General features: G+C 46.5%; 1 protein-coding gene across 1 annotated transcript in view; it reads right to left on the bottom strand.

Moving 5' to 3' along the window:
- LOC306940574 (afadin-like) overlaps positions 1-20,000 on the bottom strand; it is a 175,843-nt gene that overhangs the window by 59,818 nt on the left and 96,025 nt on the right. Inside the window, 2 exon segments of the mRNA XM_079525671.1 lie at positions 8,372-8,452; positions 17,766-17,872. Coding sequence (XP_079381797.1) covers positions 8,372-8,452; positions 17,766-17,872 — 188 coding nt within the window.

Below are 20,000 nucleotides of genomic sequence, written 5' to 3'. Positions count from 1 at the left end.
GAGGTAAGCTCTCATGCCATTGTTTTACTGCTCACCACATTCTTCCAAACCACCAGCAAACAAACATACAGTACAGAACATCACACACTGGACACCAAGTACAAACAGAGGTTTTGTCCTAACAGGATTGAGGTGACAGGAGAGATTAGATCGGGACTCGGCAGCCAATGGCGTTTTAGTTTTAGTTTATTGAAGTTACCGCCGTCAAACATCTCTGTTTGTCTAGTTTCTCAGAGACTATTGTCTCTTTCAGGATCAATTACCCAATGATAACATATTTATACTCTTGGAAGGGAGATTGGCCTGCTCTCATTAGCCATGGTATTTGTTTAAGTTATTAAGTTATTTGTTTAAAAATGTCGACATTCACAATCACAAGTTGGTTCTTAACCCATTCTGAGTGGGAACCCCTTTTGGTGTTAGCATTATGTTATGCTTTAGCTATTGAAAAATAGCAGACCTACAAGCTCGTAGCGCGCCACCGAGTGGCGCGCTACGAGCTTGTAGGTCTGCTATTTTTGAAAAATCAAAGAACCACTGACATAGAAACAGAGCTTTTTCAGAAAACTGTCAGGATGTAGAAGAAAGTTTTAGAATCTGATCTCAGGTCAAAATGGGCCATTTCTCAGCACGTTAAGAACCTCCACCTGAAGCTCGTTAACCGCCATCCAGAAGCACAAAGTGGATTTTTAGCAATAAAAGCCCATTCTGTAGACAGTGTTGTGGTGCAGCTGCGTGCCCAAGGAATGTCCTGGAATGAGTCAACACAGCAGGAGAATACGACAACTCCAGCTGGGAGGAAGACACACACAATACAACCACATGCACGCACACACACACACACAGCCCGAGGTGTGTGTGTGTGTGTGTGTACAGAACAGAGTGTGTGTGTGGTTGTACTGTCTCTCCTTGTGTGTGTGTGTATGTGCTTCTAGTTGAATCATTAACAGCGTGTCTCTGAAACGGATCCGCTGAGTAAACAACCAAAAGAAGACCAGGGCTCCAAGGTCAGCTACTAGCAGGGCTGCACCATCTACAATATGCACTCATATTAGGACTACTAGCAGGGCTGCTCCATCTACAATATGCACTCATATTAGGACTACTAGCAGGGCTGCACCATCTACAATATGCACTCATATTAGGACTACTAGCAGGGCTGCACCATCTATAATATGCACTCATAGGTCATCTACTAGCAGGGCTGCACCATCTACAATATGCACTCATAGGTCATCTACTAGCAGGGCTGCACCATCTACAATATGCACTCATAGGTCATCTACTAGCAGGGCTGCACCATCTACAATATGCACTCATAGGTCATCTACTAGCAGGGCTGCACCATCTACAACATGCACTCATAGGTCATCTACTAGCAGGGCTGCACCATCTACAACATGCACTCATAGGTCATCTACTAGCAGGGCTGCACCATCTACAATATGCACTCATATTAGGACTACTAGCAGGGCTGCACCATCTATAATATGCACTCATAGGTCATCTACTAGCAGGGCTGCACCATCTACAATATGCACTCATAGGTCATCTACTAGCAGGGCTGCACCATCTACAATATGCACTCATAGGTCATCTACTAGCAGGGCTGCACCATCTACAATATGCACTCATAGGTCATCTACTAGCAGGGCTGCACCATCTACAACATGCACTCATAGGTCATCTACTAGCAGGGCTGCTCCATCTACAATATGCACTCATAGGTCATCTACTAGCAGGGCTGCTCCATCTACAATATGCACTCATAGGTCATCTACTAGCAGGGCTGCTCCATCTACAATATGCACTCATAGGTCAGCTACTAGCAGGGCTGCTCCATCTACAATATGCACTCATAGGTCAGCTACTAGCAGGGCTGCTCCATCTACAATATGCACTCATAGGTCATCTACTAGCAGGGCTGCACCATCTACAATATGCACTCATAGGTCATCTACTAGCAGGGCTGCTCCATCTACAACATGCACTCATAGGTCATCTACTAGCAGGGCTGCACCATCTACAATATGCACTCATAGGTCAGCTACTAGCAGGGCTGCTCCATCTACAATATGCACTCATAGGTCATCTACTAGCAGGGCTGCACCATCTACAATATGCACTCATAGGTCATCTACTAGCAGGGCTGCACCATCTACAATATGCACTCATAGGTCATCTACTAGCAGGGCTGCTCCATCTACAATATGCACTCATAGGTCATCTACTAGCAGGGCTGCTCCATCTACAATATGCACTCATAGGTCAGCTACTAGCAGGGCTGCTCCATCTACAATATGCACTCATAGGTCATCTACTAGCAGGGCTGCTCCATCTACAATATGCACTCATATTAGGACTACTAGCAGGGCTGCTCCATCTACAATATGCACTCATAGGTCATCTACTAGCAGGGCTGCACCATCTACAATATGCACTCATAGGTCATCTACTAGCAGGGCTGCTCCATCTACAATATGCACTCATAGGTCATCTACTAGCAGGGCTGATCCATCTACAATATGCACTCATAGGTCAGCTACTAGCAGGGCTGCTCCATCTACAATATGCACTCATAGGTCATCTACTAGCAGGGCTGCTCCATCTACAATATGCACTCATATTAGGACTACTAGCAGGGCTGCACCATCTACAACATGCACTCATATTAGGAGTTTGGTGTTACAGTAGGAACATTCTAGTTTAAACACTTAGTATTTCCCTTATCTTCTTCAGATGCAGGTGTTTTGTCTTGTTGCGTAGGTAGGTAGGGGGCTGCTGTAACTCGTAACAAATGTGTTGCCTTGGATTGTTGAAACAAACAATACTTTGTTCTTGTATTATCAACTATTTTTTGGTAGTGTCATTCTCTAAGCAGTACCGGCCTAAAACATTATTGCTACATTAAGAAAAAATCACACCCGTGTGAACTGAGTGGTGCAACTCCCCTCTCCCCCTGCCTCTCTCTCTCTCTCTCTCTGTGTAATTAGCAGGCAACAGTGCAACACTATCTCTCTCTCTCTCTGTGTTTCTGGCACAACAGCGCCACTTTTGCCCCTACTGGTACTCATATTCACATAGGTTAGTGGTTGCACCACTCAAAAACATGTGACTGACTACACTGCAACATTTATGACATACATATTGTTTGTGCTCATATTGCAATATCCATTAATATGAAGTCAATAGTGGATGAAGTGGATATCCCTCAGCGTTAGCTACTAGTGCAGTACAAGCCTGATCCAGACCATAGTTTAGTGGGTAAAGATCATAGAGCAACAAGCATGAAATGTGATTGTGAATTTGATCTGGAAAGTAATGTGGGACAATGGCTTTACAAGGGAACAAGGCTATTCACAAATTACACGGGCGACTGGATCTAAGTTCACCCCTAGTACACACAACACACAGAAAACAAATACAAGTAAATGAATTAACAATACAATACAAACAGGACAGCTGATTCTGCACTGGCACACATGGATGGATGCCATGTCACTCATGCAGGCATACTGTATTTATAGCCTAGTTTTTTTGTAAAAGCACACAAAAGGATATAATAGAGGCTCAGCAATAGGCTTATGCTGTGGATTGCATGTGATGTGAGGTGATTGTACTGTACTGTACTGTTACTGTACTGTACCACGCTGAGGCTTTCACAAACACACACTAAACTACATTCCTCCCTTCATGCCGTACTTCATGCCACACACACACACACAATAAAATACTCAATGTTTCCACTTGTAACTCAAAAGAGTGTTGAAAAAGGAAAGTAAATACACATTCAATGTGTACAGTACTCTCTGAGTTAACCCATTTTGGGCGGGAACAACTTTTGGTGTTAGCATTATGTTATGCTTTAGCTATTGAAAAATAGCAGATCTACAAGCTCGTAGCGCGCCACCGAGCTTGTAGGTCTGCTATTTTTTTTGAAAAATCGAAGAACGACTGACATAGAAACATAGCTTTTTCAGAAAACTGTCAGGATGTAGAAGACATTTTTTAGAATCTGATCTCAGGTCAAAATGGTGTTAAATGAACACCGTGTACAAAAACACTAAAATAAGACAGGTTGAGTCAGCATTGGAATATTATGAGAAAGTGCCTCGCACGCAGTCCAGGTGTGTTCCTACCTCATTGGGGTCTTTGCGGCCCACCACCGAGAACCACATGGTGTAGCCTGGGGGCTCCCCGATGCTGTGTAGGCAAGTACACTCCACGGCGCCCACACACACACGTACACGTGCACGCTCACTACTACGCCAGCACCTTGAAACCTCCACCACTACAACCCACACGTCCAGTGGGAGAAAACCAAAAACGCGCAGTCCTCCCGCCCGGGGGAAAAAAAGGTTTTATAATCCACTAGAGTCACAGCAGGGAAGGAGGAGCAGTGCTAACAACCAGTCACGTTGCAGTAGTAGTAGTAGTAGTAGTAGTAGTAGCAGTAGTAGTAGCAGTAGTAGTAGTAGCAGTAGTAGTAGTACATCCACTACTTACTGCTACTACAACTGGGCTGTCTCTGATCCTCTGCTTCCTCTCCGCGCCGCCGCCTCACACACCCACAGTAGTTATTATCCAACGGCCAGGCTGCTGCTGCTGCTGCTGAGGTGGGAATCCCAGCGCTGGAGCTGATCCCAGACCAGTTAGTTTGCCGTGCGGCGACGAGCCAAAACAAACTCATTAATAATGTACACTGCACTGCTGAGATGTAGTAGGGAACGGTGCTCTCCCCCGGCTCCTCTCACACACAGGAAAAAAAACACTAATTCCGTAGAAAAACAGGGAGAGAGAGAGAGAGAGAGAGAGAGAGAGAGAGAGAGAGAGAGAGAGAGAGAGAGGTCTGAGCGGAGGCAGAGAGGTCTGTTCCACTGAGGTGTTCACATAGGCTGCCTACAGTCTACAGCTGCACCGGGCAAATAACAGCCCACGCTGTGCTCCAGCAAGGAAATACCAACCAGCCACACACACACACACACACACACACACACACACACACATACACACACACACACACACACACACACACACACACACACCTTGAACACTCACGTGCACACTCCTGCTTACAGTATGTGTGCACGCACAGTGCAGTGCACGCAGTTACATAATAACGGAGCAGGGCAGAGAGTTAAGCTCTGGCTAGGTGAGACAGGTTGGGCTGTCTGGGAAGACCAGCAGCTGTGTGTGAATGAAACTCTGTCTGTCTGTTCATCCCACTGCTGTGCTCACCATCTCTCTCTCTCTCTCTCTCCAACACGTCTCTTCCACTGAGCACTTTACCCCTTTCTAATCCTAGTACCTTTTGCCCGCCTGATGTACAGTCTCTCACGTGCGCACACACACGCACACGCACACACACACACACACACACACACACACACACACACACACACACACACACTTACTCTCACAGGGCTGCGCTTTGAAAATAAACAGTACAGCAAAGCCCCTCTCCCTCCTTCGCCACTATCTCTCCTTCCACCCCTTACGCTTTCTCTCTCTCTCTCTCTCTCTCACACACACACACACACTTTGCTCCTATTGATTTGTGAGAAGTCAAACAAACTGGGACTTTTAATCTGGGTCCGTTTAGGAATGAAGCACTGTTCTCATTCACACAGACAGGAAGAACTACAGCAGGAAACACAGAGAGAGAGAGAGAGAGAGAGAGAGAGAGAGACAGAGAGAAAGAGAGAGAGAGAGACACAGACAGACACAGAGACAGAGAGACAGAGAGAGAGAGAGAGAGAGAGACAGAGACAGAGACAGAGACAGAGACAGAGACAGAGAGAGAGAGAGAGACAGAGACAGAGACAGAGACAGAGACAGAGAGAGAGAGAGAGAGAGAGAGAGACAAACGGAAAGAGACAGACACACAAACACACAGTTTTGCACTTGTGTTTCACCTCAGCAGACAGAAACATTCAACACAGACAGACATTCCAAAAACACCACCGCACGCACGTGTATGTGTGCACGCACGTGTATGTGTGCGTGCACGCACGTGTGTGTGTGTGTGTCATCCGAAGGAAGAGCTGACAGACAACTGTGGACATGTCAGAGTGGAGAGACTTGACAGCTCCTTCAATGTCACCCCCCCCCCCCATCTTACCTATATGTGTTCCTTCTCAGGTTCCCATTTAAATCATTGGCACCAGTGTTGCGCGCGCACACACACACACACACACACACACACACACACACACACACACACACACACACACACACACACACACACACACACACACACACACACACACACACACACACACACACACACACACACACACACACACACACACACACACACACACACACACACACACACACACACACACACACACACACACACACACACACACACACACACACATGTATGCTTTGTGGCTGCAAAATAGGTTTCACCACAACTGGACTCCTAAAACACAGCTCCTTGCTACACTCCATCTATTTATTCACACACACCACACATGGCAACAAGCTGCTCTCCGAGGACTACAGAAACGCTGAAGAGATTAAAACCCCCGAGTTAAACAGAACGTAAACATAACATAACATACAGTATGGTGTATATCAGGAGTGGACCGGATCTTTGTAGTAAGAAACAGATCCAACAATGTCTGGAACTACCCGAGCTACACGACTTTGGAAAAGGACGAACGAAAGCTGTGTGTGAGCCAGGGACGCTTAACGCCACAGCGTGCCGTGTTCGTCCGGCTGTGTGTGAGCCAGGGACGCTTAAAGTCACAGCGTGCCGTGTTCGTCCAGCCGGCCCAGAAACCAATTTCTTTGTAACATCAATGCAGCCAAACATACCGTTGTGTTTCTGGGTCTGAGTGATGCTGCGTGAGCCTTGTGCAAGATGTGAGACAGACAGACAGACAGACAGACAGACAGACAGACAGACAGACAGACAGCACACACCGACTCCAACGTAACGTTCCGCCAATAGCGGTTGCCGGTTGGATTCTAATTGGCGGAACGTTCCGTCACGAGCAGTTATTTTGTGAAATGTATGGTAAGTGATGTAAATTTGGTAAAATAGGGTTATCAGGTTAAATCACTATATTCTCATTATACCCCTACCCTCTTAATGACACTCTTAATGCCCAGCATCATGTGGAACCATTAAATCAATGAGCCCAACCATTTGCAGCTTCAGAGCCCATTTCAAGGTGGCACGGCGCCATTTTGGATAGTGCTAGATATAATAGCGGGCGCGTTCGGAAATAGCGCACTGAGCGCACTGTGCAATGCAAACTAATAGGCGAGTGCGCTCCCGGTGCGCATTTCCGAACGCACCCAACATGTAGCCAAAAGACCCCCGAGGAGATCCACAACCAACGGAGGTATGATGATTACTTCTAACGAGACTAGCAGCGACGGGACCGCGATGGGCCGTCAAAAACACAACCTTTGGTTAGAATTGGAATCATTGATTTAGATTAAGAGCTATTCACGTTTTAAGATTTTCGATCCCATCCATTTAAATGGAGGGGGAACACTTTGGATGACGTCCCAACCCGGAAATGACAGTGAATGTTGCTCAATAGATGCTCCCAGGCTGTAGACTGGTGCTCAATAGACGCTCCCAGGCTGTAGACTGGTGCTCAATAGATGCTCCCAGGCTGTAGACTGGTGCTCAATAGACGCTCCCAGGCTGTAGACTGGTGCTCAATAGATGCTCCCAGGCTGTAGACTGGTGCTCAATAGACGCTCCCAGGCTGTAGACTGGTGCTCAATAGATGCTCCCAGGCTGTAGACTGGTGCTCAATAGACGCTACCAGGCTGTAGACTGGTGCTCAATAGACGCTCCCAGGCTGTAGACTGGTGCTCAATAGACGCTCCCAGGCTGTAGACTGGTGCTCAATAGACGCTCCCAGGCTGTAGACTGGTGCTCAATAGACGCTCCCAGGCTGTAGACTGGTGCTCAATAGACGCTCCCAGGCTGTAGACTGGTGCTCAATAGACGCTCCCAGGCTGTAGACTGGTGCTCAATAGACGCTCCCAGGCTGTAGACTGGTGCTCAATAGACGCTCCCAGGCTGTAGACTGGTGCTCAATAGACGCTCCCAGGCTGTAGACTGGTGCTCAATAGACGCTCCCAGGCTGTAGACTGGTGCTCAATAGACGCTCCCAGGCTGTAGACTGGTGCGCTCTGTCTTTTGATTAATCTCCGTCCTGGGCGATGGGCGTAATTATTTGACAGGGCGGAGATCTCCGCCTTGGCCACTCAGAGTGTTAACTAATGTCTTTAGGCAGAAGCTTTGTTAGTAAACAGAAAGAAGGTGTTTGTCATGTTTGGAGTGTTCACCTTATTCACACACATACACATACATACATGCACACACCATCTTTCCTACCTTGGCGGCCACGATGCTGAGGCCCATGCCATTGTGTTTCTTCAGGGTTACCGTGACGACTTCCGGCTCCTTCCTCATTGGCTGAAATGGACAGGAAGACAGGACAAGAAGGATATATGAGTAAGTGAAAACTCCTCGCCTGCGTGCCGTACACCTGTGAGTTCTAGCAAGTATCTGTGGTTGTGTGTCTCTATGTCAGTGTTAACAGCTTTTAAGCTCCAGGATCCAAAAGAAAAATGATCCCGACGAAATACGAAAAACACGGCCAAAACAAAGTCCTACAAATCTAATTGGTTAGACAGATCTGAGGAAGTTCTCTTCGGCTGTCTGACCGCCTGCCTGCGACTCCCCGAAACACTCCCTGAGCTAAATGAGGCTGCAGGGAGACCGAGGCATGGATAGAGAGAGAGAGAGAGAGAGAGAGAGAGAGAGAGAGAGAGAGAGAGAGAGGGAGGTGGAGTGGAGGTGGGGGCGGGGGGGGGGCGGGGGGGGAGGCGCGGAGGAGTCGTTTTGGAGCGAGACCGCAGAGGAACCCTGTGGTCGCTGGAGACAAGTCAAGAATGAAAGCCACATGGCCCTCTCTGCGCACACGCACGCACATGTATACATACACACAGGCGCGCGTGTGTGTGCGCTCATTTAGGCAAGGGTTGGGCGACTGGGTGGGGAAAGAGGAGGAGGGATGATGGGTGGAGAGAATGAGACGGAGAGAGGGAGGAGGGAGGGAGAGAATGAGACAGAGAGAGGGAGGGAGGGAGGGAGAGAATGAGACGGAGAGAGGGAGGGAGAGAGAGAATGAGACAGAGAGAGGGAGGGAGGGAGGGAGAGAATGAGACAGAGAGAGGGAGGGAGGGAGGGAGAGAATGAGACGGAGAGAGGGAGGGAGGGAGAGAATGAGACAGAGAGAGGGAGGGAGGGAGGGAGAGAATGAGACAGAGAGAGGGAGGGAGGGAGGGAGAGAATGAGACAGAGAGAGGGAGGGAGAGAGAGAATGAGACAGAGAGAGGGAGGGAGGGAGGGAGAGAATGAGACAGAGAGAGGGAGGGAGGGAGAGAATGAGACAGAGAGAGGGAGGGAGGGAGAGAATGAGACAGAGAGAGGGAGGGAGGGAGGGAGAGAATGAGACAGAGAGGGAGGGAGAGAGAGAATGAGACAGAGAGAGGGAGGGAGGGAGGGAGAGAATGAGACAGAGAGAGGGAGGGAGGGAGAGAATGAGACAGAGAGAGGGAGGGAGGGAGGGAGAGAATGAGACAGAGAGAGGGAGGGAGGGAGAGAATGAGACAGAGAGAGGGAGGGAGGGAGGGAGAGAATGAGACGGAGAGAGGGAGGGAGGGAGAGAATGAGACGGAGAGAGGGAGGGAGGGAGGGAGAGAATGAGACAGAGAGAGGGAGGGAGGGAGAGAATGAGACGGAGAGAGGGAGGGAGGGAGGGAGGGAGGGAGGGAGAGAATGAGACAGAGAGAGGGAGGGAGGGAGAGAATGAGACAGAGAGAGGGAGGGAGGGAGGGAGAGAATGAGACAGAGAGAGGGAGGGAGGGAGAGAATGAGACAGAGAGAGGGAGGGAGGGAGGGAGAGAATGAGACGGAGAGAGGGAGGGAGGGAGAGAATGAGACGGAGAGAGGGAGGGAGGGAGGGAGAGAATGAGACAGAGAGAGGGAGGGAGGGAGAGAATGAGACGGAGAGAGGGAGGGAGGGAGGGAGGGAGAGAATCATAGAAAGCGATAGAGAGCAAAAGTGAATATTCAAAAGCTTCCACACCAAAGGAACTAGAGTTTGCTTTCTGTATTTGTGTGTAGTGTATGCATGCATTGTGTGTGTGTGTGTGTGTGTGTGTGTGTGTGTGTGTGTGTGTGTGTGTGTGTGTGTGTGTGTGTGTGTGTGTGTGTGTGTGTGTGTGTGTGTGTGTGTGTGTGTGTGTGTGTGTGTGTGTGTGTGTGTGTGTGTGTGTGTGTGTGTGTGCGTGCGTGCGTGCGTGCGTGCGTGTGTGTGTGTGTGTGTTTACATGCCGTATGAGTGTCACAGTTGAGCGAGCGTGCCATAGTTGCGGTGCTGGTGTGATTGTGTGATGTGGAACTGAATGCCACAGCAATGAGCTCAGTGTGTAGTGCATGCAGGGCAGACGCACACAAACACACACGTGTGTGCGACTGCACGCACGCACACCCGCACGCACACACACACACTAAACTATATGTCAACTGGCGACTTATACTGAGACCTCTGGAAATGAAAAATCAGACCCGTTTGAAGTGAATGAATATGCATGTCCTTTTGGGACAGGTTAGGTTATAATAACTACAACGGTATGTTCCTAGATGTTCCGACTATTTTGAATGTGATTTATTTCGTTTTGTTTCTGCATTCATTTCTGCCCTCTGCTCGCCACAGGGTACTGCGCTGCTTTTAAGAGGTCGCAAAGAGGTCAACGTTTTCTTAAGAAACAGCTATACATACATCATCAATTAAGTTGATATACTGTATTTAATAATGTACAAAATGTCAAAATTATTTACAAACGAGTAGCTTGGAGCGGCTGCATCTCTCCGGACCGTGTCTGTGTCATAGGGTCGGTGTGTTACTGTGTTTCGCTGCGTCTCTCTGTCTCACGACACGAGCCAACCTCCAGGAGGTACAAATACCTCTGCAATCCCCTCCGAGTGACCATAAGCACATACTATCCCCAGCAATGCTAAAAAACCTCCGTACCAAATTTCTCACAGCGCAACCAGAAGGGATATCCATCCAGGTATTTAACCCATTTTGGGCGGGAACCCCTTTTGGTGTTAGCATCATGTTATGCTTTAGCTATTGAAAAATAGCAGATCTACAAGCTCATAGCGCGCCACCGAGTGGCGCGCTACGAGCTTGTAGGTCTGCTATTTTTGAAAAATCGAAGAACGACTGACATAGAGACATAGTTTTTTCAGAAAACTGTCTGAGTTTGAGCTGAGCCGCAGTGTGGTAAGAAAGGTTCATTGATCTGAGATGAATGAATGGACACCTGTGTCTGGTTTTGTTGGACAGGCCAGACGGAAAACGTTCAGATGCCTGATGGCACTATTTTGAAGCTTGTAGCCGAGTAGCTCTACCTTATAATTGTTCTAGTTTTGATTGGTTTCCAGTGCTCCACACAGGCTTAACCCATTTAGGCCCGAGATCAGATTCTAAAAATCTATGTTTCTATGTCAGTCGTTCTTCGATTTTTCAAAAATAGCAGACCTACAAGCTCATAGCGCGCCACTCGGTGGCGCGCTATGAGCTTGTAGATCCGCTATTTTTCAATAGCTAAAGCATAACATAATGCTAACACCAAAAGGGGTTCCCGCCCCAAAATGGGTTAACCACTCACTATGGAGAACTCCATCTTCAGGAAAACAATGCTGTTCTTGACACACTTCCAATGACCAGATTTATTTGTCATTTCCCAAGACCAGACACAACTCTGGTTTACCATAATAACCCCCAATTAAAATGGGAAATTACTATAACATTTTACACACAATTACTACACAATTCTGCGTAAGCATTTGTCGTATTTCTAAACTAAGTAAATCAATTATTATCAGGAAGCGATGAGTGCAGCAAACGGTGGCAAAGAGACATCAGAGTCTAATGTATAGGGAGAGATTTTAATTCAGTATTTTAGCCGTGACGTGAGCGCCCCCTCCAGAGATACTTCCGGGTCCTACTTTTGTGTTGCTTTTGTGTCCCCATAGAGCTATACTGTGACGCTCCGTCGGACTAAATCTGAGACGAAAACAACCACGAAAGTCTAATTTTACTGCTTTCCTCGCAACAACAAAGCTGCTGCTCTCCCAAATCTGGCTGTGACAGGCCGTCTGCCCCACACGGAATACTATCGCCATTTTATTTCATTGTGTCAACTAAATCCTCATTAATTGCAAACTAGATTCAACATACTCAACCCTGCACACATTCTAAATATGCACCCGAAATATTGTACTGAACAAATGGACTGTTACCACCTTCAATAATAATGATAATAAGTCTTTATTGTCTCCACATCATATATTTTCTTTGTCATGGACACTTGTACAAAACATTAATAATTCTACTCGAGTTGGAAGCATTAAGACCCATTTTAACCCTCAATGGCTTACTTTCTGAAAAATAACATCATTGTAAAAAGATTCACGCGTTTAGATATTCTATTTATTTATTTTACAATGAGATGCGGACGGGAGCTGGTGCCACTTGGACCCAGACGTAACGTAGCACTACAAAATGACGTCGGACTTAAATACTGAATATCAAGTGTAAATGTAATTCACAAATTGGATTTTAATTAATGTGATCATTTGATCTCTGGTATGGAATAAATCACTGCTCCCACCTTTCATCTTTGGAACCAGTTAAATCCTGAACGTGAGCCTTCCGTGTATGTAATGTGTGCACTTTGAAGAAACGAGTCTCATTGAAGAAACGTGTGTCTCATTGAATTAATTAGGAGCTGAAAATGAACAGACCCCGGCAACCATCTGTGTTGTTTTCCAAATGCAATCCAACTTCATTTCCCTGACGTGAAAAGAGTGCAGTATGTTAATGGCAGGATTCACGAGGCTGCAGCTGCAACTGTCAAGTGCTACTTTGCACTACAAGCCGGCGTCCACCAGCGTCTCCATGAATGAGACACTGTTGGTGGAGTTAAGAGAAGTCATTGTATTAGAGCAGCCCTATATTATACACACCACTTCCATTCACCCTATAGTCTTACTGTCTTAACCCTGTAGTCTTGGGGGGAGGAGGATGGAACTAAATAAGACGTATTGCCTTTTTTGTTTTGTTGGCCTGGTCCAAAGTAAGGAGAACTTTAGCCTTGCCCTGGGACTCGGGGGCTCATTAACCCACAGTGCTGCTCGTTGTTTGGACACATACCAAGATGCAGACCTGTGACCCCGAGCAGCCAGCCAGCCCAACGGCACAAGGACACTTGTGGCCCGCAAGCAGCCCCATAACAGAGCAGAATGCAGGCCCATTTAACACATTTTAGGCGGGAACCCCTTTTGGTGTTAGCATTGTTATGCTTTAGCTATTGAAAAATAGCAGATCTACAAGCTCATAGCGCGCCACCGAGTGGCGCGCTATGAACTTGTAGGTCTGCTATTTTTGAAATATCGTAAAAATGCGGCACAAATCTTTCAATAGAGAGTATGCGCATGCTTAAAGTGAGTGGCACATCGAGTGGCAAAGCAACAGGCAAAGCAACAGGCAAAGTGAGTTTAACATTGTTTAATGTTGTTTAATGCAATCAGACTTTTCTGTGTGGATGTATGGGCTGTCAAGGCCAGGAAAGTCGTTTTTTGCCACTCAGTAGGCGTTCCTGCATAACTTCCTGGTTTGATGATGATGTCACACGCATACCCTCTATATATATTATTTCAGAGCGAACCTTTTTTTTTTTTCGACGTCAGGCCTAAATGGGTTAAAGGCTGTTTGAGAGAGCCTACAATGCTGCTAGTGTCTCGTTAGTGGTGCCAGAAGAACCAGCATGGCGAGGTCCGAACGGTGTCAGTGCATGCTCAGAATCGAGTGTTAACCCACTCTGGACGGGATCCCCTTTTGGCGTTTTAAGCATTGTGTTATATACTTTAGCTATTGAAAAATAGCAGACCTACAAGCTCGTAGCGCGGCACCGAGTGCCGCGCTACGAGCTTGTAGGTCTGCTATTTTTGAAGAATCGTGAAAATGTGGCGCAAATCTTTGAATATATATTGTTTCAGAGCGAACGTTTTTTAACTCAAATCTTTGCTTCTGTGTGGGGTCCCTGGATTGGAACAACATATTTTGAGATTAGAGGTCGCGGCCAATTAGATATATTTCTGGGGGTCCTCGACATGAAATAGTTTGAGAACCACCGACATAGAAACATCATGAGGTTTTTCAGAAAACTGTCAGGATTTAGAAGACATTCGTAGAATCGTCCTCAGGTCTAAATGGGGTAAATCAAACTCAGAGAGGGTACAAATAGAGCACTGAAGTCTGGCGTCAATATCAGTAGAGGCCTAGGGCTGCAAATCCTCGGGTTCATGCACTTTTTATGTGCATTGTGTAATCCCCATAGGGGGGATTTTAGATCGCCTCATATGATAACTGCGTTTGAAAAATAAACAAATCATCCAGGCCGCTTCACTCATATGGATATGAAGAATCAACTGACTGAGAGAAAATGCTATTGTTACTGCTCCTGAATTAGTTAAATTTTCGCTAGAAACAGACTATCATATATGAGTGACTGATTATTTTTGGACCACAACGCTTATATGAGACGATTTTAAGATGAGCCCATGTTATTCTCCATAGAGAAATGACTTCCGTGAACCAGGGGAATCGAGGGGACGAGCAAGTGACGTCAGGACTCTATGGAACCAAATGGACACGTCATACGGGTATGTTTGGTTCCATTTGTACTCTCTCTGAGTTACGAATGCATAATGGACACTAGACTGATGACTTTACCGTGTAGACTCAGAGTGCAGTGGAACACAGTGGAACACAGTGGAGCTACGAGGCCACTAGATGAGCCGGGGGGGTCAACCCTGGCTACAGTCGTCTGGCACCTTTCCAGGCGCTATTAATCATGGCTGTGCGTGTGTGTGTGTGTGTGTGTGTGTGTGTGTGTGTGTGTGTGTGTGTGTGTGTGTGTGTGTGTGTTTTGTCTGTCTTGTGTCGAGGCTGCAGCCATGAAATAGGAGAACTGGGATAAACAGGCCAATTACAGGAGGAAGTGGCTGTGTGTGTGTGTGTGTGTGTGTGTGTGTGTGTGTGTGTGTGTGTATTATGGTGAACAGAGGCCTATCATTTAAAGATCTCTGCGCACTAACTACCCTCTGTGTTGATTAAACTGTGCGTGCGTGCGTGCGTACGTAGTGGTATATGTTAGCATCTATGTTTGAGGGAGCAGTAGAGCATGTGAGTGTTTGAATGCATGTATGTCTTATGTACTGTATGTAGGAGTGGCTGTGTATAAGACTGTGTGTGTGTGTGTGCGCATGCATTCGAGCAAGTGTGTGGTCCTGCAGTCAAAGCTGGTGATTACAGTGACTTCAGAAGAGGCAATTGAACACACACACACACACACACACACACACACACACACACACACACACACACACACACACACACACACACACACACACACACACACACACACACACACACACACACACACACACACACACACACACACACACACACACACACACACACACACACACACACACACACACACACACACACACACACACACACACGATCATAGATCACAGAGTAGACGTCACATGGAGCGTGGCATACACACCCACAACACGCTGTTCCTCAAACAAACTCAACCACAAGGTACAAAAAAAGAACATCAAAGCAACTCTTTAGTTCGAACCCATTATACCGAGTCAAACCGAGCCATGTACAATTATCATTTCATTCACACATCAAAAACTATGTGTTTTGGGTTGCTGGCCGCGTGGAAATTAACAAAAACATGCCACTCTACTATCATCCTCCTCCTCCTTTGCGTTTTGGAAACAAGCCCCGAGGTTTTTCCAATCAATTCTCCTTCTTTTCTTCATCTGTGGTTGTGAGTTCAACCCTTAGAGTATATATGAATAGAGACGGCACCCGGAGGAAACCCTGAGGCGCAATGGACATAGTGGCCGAATTTGGTATTGCAGCGCTGGGCCAAGAACATGAACGCGCTGGTCCGTTGACTATCATTGCGCCCGTTCATGATGACATGTGAACGCAGTTTCAGTACAATGGCAGCGCGTTCATGTGTTTGGCCCAATCAATCCCAGAATGCACTCTGTTCCTACAAGGAAGGAGGAGTGAAATCGCCTCATGCGCTTTTGAGCAACTTAATGCAAGTGGATGGGAGGAGAACTCGGGTGACGTCTCTATTCATATATACTCTAGGTTCAACCACTTAAGCACAACACACGTTTGGGTGAAGTGAGTGGCGCCCCCTGTATTTATATTGGCCACATGACGTCTTAAACATGGTCATTGGTGCCCTACACAAACATTAAAGTCCATAATGCAACACCTGGGAATCGAACATCTTAACCACTAATCCAAAGGGGATATCCCTATGACTCCGGGGAGATATTAGACTTCTACCCCCATCAGGTTGAGGTTGTGAGTAGAGATGTCCCGATACTGTATCGGTATCGGGAAAAGTATCGGATCGGCCCTTATTTGTCATATCGGGTCATATCGGTATCAGTGGAATATGCCAGTCTAACCACCGATCTGACACAGGGGTAAGGGGTTGACACTATGGCAGGTAAATAAAATGTGGAGTTTGCTTGGAGTTGGCCAAACTGCAAGTTGCACAATTGAGTGATGAGTCTGCTATAAACACAACACGAGATATATAGCTAGATAGCTATAAAACACAACATGAGATCACGACACTGGTATCTGTATTCGTATCGGCTAACATAGAAATTGAGGTATCGGATCGGAAGCGAAAAAAGTGTATTGGGACATCCCTAGTTGTGAGTAGAGCCCTGCGCAGGCCAGGAGTGTTTTATTAATCCACTCACACAATGATTTCATTTTTTGATCCGCCCGCAGTGACCGCCTTTCCGCTGCTCCTGCCCGCAACAAAACATTAAGTCCCATTTAGTTCCGCACCATCCCACAATTTTATCATTTAGTCAGTTAGCTTAAACGCAGATGTTTTTCCATTGAAATCGAAAAATCACACCTGTGTGAACTGAGTGGTGTAAGGTCTGTCTGACGTAATGAAATCATGTCTGACGTAATGAAATCACACCCGGGTGTGATTTCATTACCTGGCTTTGTTTGTGCAGAAAAAATAGCATGGTTGCTATGTTCACCCTGTTCACCCGGGTGTGATTTCATTACGTCATTACAACAGGGTGAACATAGCAACCATGCTCATTTTTTCTGCACAAAAAAGCCCAGTTGTAGGAGTGGTTTACACCACTCAAAAAACATGACATTTACCCAGTTGCTGAGATGTACCTCCCGCTCCCGATGCAGGGCTCTAGTTGTGAGCCATTCTGTTACACATACAGTAGACTTGGCTGGCAAACGATTTACGTCACAAGTGCTCCAAGCAAACATTTTGTAATATCCTCAAATCCCATAAACTTGGCTGCCATATGACGTAATCTTCAAAAGCCTTGCATTGGAGGGGCTAGCTAGCGACCCTCAAAACGCTGTCCGCTTGTAAACACATTATAGAACGTCGATGTTTATGTTTAGGAACTTTTTGACATGCCATGTATGTCTGTATGTCCTCATGTGATGCCCACCAAGTATGGGAGCATCTTTAGACGTTGTCAAGGCGTGTGTGTGTGTGTGTGCGTGTGTGCGTGCGTGCGTGCGTGCGTGCGTGCGGTAACCTACCAACTCTGAAGTGTCGACGGCGGAGAAGTGACTTTCACACTCGGCTCCTTCAAAGTGAATGGTCCAGGTTCCAGGGGAGCGGTTGTGGGGCGTGAGGCGACAGAAACCTGCAGAGATCACATAAATGCAAACCGCCTAATGTTTAACACCTGGGTTAAGACTTGGGGTGTGAATTCTGTGAAACCATAAAGATCTACATGGTAATGTTGTTTGAAATTCTTTATTTAGGAATACCCCATTGAGATATAGTATCTCGTTTTCGAGAGTGTCCTAATGTTGATAGGCTTGGTGTCCAAAAAGGCTGCCCACCACTGCTTGGATTATTATAGTATAATAAAAAGTGAGGGGCGCTCTCATCATCATACATAACATTCCGTGAGAAATCACAGGTAATCACAAGTAATTCCGGCCAATCACTTTTGGCATCTCCACTTTTCTGCCCTGATTTGTATCTTCAATGTGTACTTTGCTCAGCCAATCAAATAATCGCTAAGCGGGTGATCAGCCAATCACAAGCCAATGTTTGTGTTCACACAAACTCGGAAAGCTGGGCATAGGAGGGGCTAGTGCCCCTCAAAAATGTGTTTTTGCAGAATAGCAGTGCAATATATTTATTCTGTAATCATTATTTATTGTCATCATTCTTTGTTAGGTTTCATAATTTAATTATTTACTTATTCCATGTTTGTGTTGTTCTAATTATATTAAAATCTAGTATAGTTTTTCACTGTCTGTCTGAGTGATCTCAGCAAGTGTTCTTGTGTCTGAAAAGGTTGACCACGACGGTTAAATTAAGCATTCCGTCATAGACTTACGCAGCCTTTGTATTGAGTTTGTGCTTGAAATGTAGTGTAATTCTGCAAACTGTTAATACATTTTTCAATCAATCAATCAATCAGGTAATAAAAAGGGCGTATGCTCGATACACACATGGCTGAAGAATGGGCTACTGCAGGGGTTCTCAACCCGTGGGTCGCGACCCCTCGGGGGGTCGCCAAATTATTTTAGGGGGTCCCCAAAATATTTAAAAAAAATATATATATATATTTATTTTATTTATTTTCACGATTTTCACGATTTTTCAAAAATAGCAGACTTACAAGTTCATAGCGCGCCACTCGGTGGCGCGCTATGAGCTTGTAGATCTGCTATTTTTAAATAGCTAAATTATAACAATGCAAAAAACACCAAAAGGGGTTCCCGCCCAAAATGGTTTAAGGTTATTGTAGCAGTCAATTTATATTGGGGGTCGGGAGGGGGCGGGGCGGGGGTCCCGAGACATTGCCAAAGCATTTCCGGGGGTCCCCGACCAAAAACGTTGAGAACCCCTGGGCTACTGTACAAACAGTGTGGAGATACAGCTCTCGTCTTCCCTCCTCAATCTCTCTCTCCTTAAATAAACATTGGTGATAAGGCCGGCAGCAGCTTATGTTACCTGTGACCTCTCTAAGGAACTCTACTATACATGCATTCCACTGACCTCACGTCAACCAAACACTGTCAAGTAACACATTGTGATTGGATGAGTAAGCAGCAGCAAGAAGCCAACATGACCATTAAGAGTCTAATCAAACACAACAGTCTAGCAGTGAGTGAACTCAACCTTTAGGACCACCCTCTTACCACAAGCCCCCAGTAACGGCAAAGCTACACCAGGCTTTTCTTGCGCGTTTACCCTAAACGCGAACCCCGCGCGTGCGTTTTTTTTAAATAGGACTGGACCTAAGTTAAACGCACACTCGGGGTTAAACGCACGCGTTTTGTGCGCAAAAAGCCTGGTGTAGCTTGGCTGTCAGGCTATCCAACGTTGAAGCTGCCACTACCTACTGGCGAAAAGAGGAACTGCAGCACTTTCATGGAGGCTAGGCTAGGCTAAACTTCTGCTCGCTCGAGCCATTGAGTTATAATTGTACTTCCGGCAGTCTTCCGGGTGCTTCAAAACGCCACTGAGCAACTTCCATTGAAATGAATAGCGTGGGGGTGGGGCTAGCGCTCCGGTTCGGTCTCTATCCTTGTATTACTCTATGCCTTACCCTCGTGTTGCTCCCGTCTATGGTTAACCCATTTTGGGCGGGAACCCCTTTTGGTGTTAGCATTATGTTATGCTTTAGCTATTGAAAAATAGCAGATCTACAAGCTCATAGCGCGCCACCGAGTGGCGCGCTACGAGCTTGTAGGTCTGCTATTTTTTTTAAATCGAAGAATGACTGACATAGAAACATAGCTTTTTCAGAA

Source organism: Electrona antarctica, assembly GCF_951216825.1.
Source record: "Electrona antarctica genome assembly, chromosome: 17".
Lineage (NCBI taxonomy): Eukaryota > Metazoa > Chordata > Actinopteri > Myctophiformes > Myctophidae > Electrona > Electrona antarctica.
This window is presented reverse-complemented; position numbering and strand designations above follow the sequence as displayed.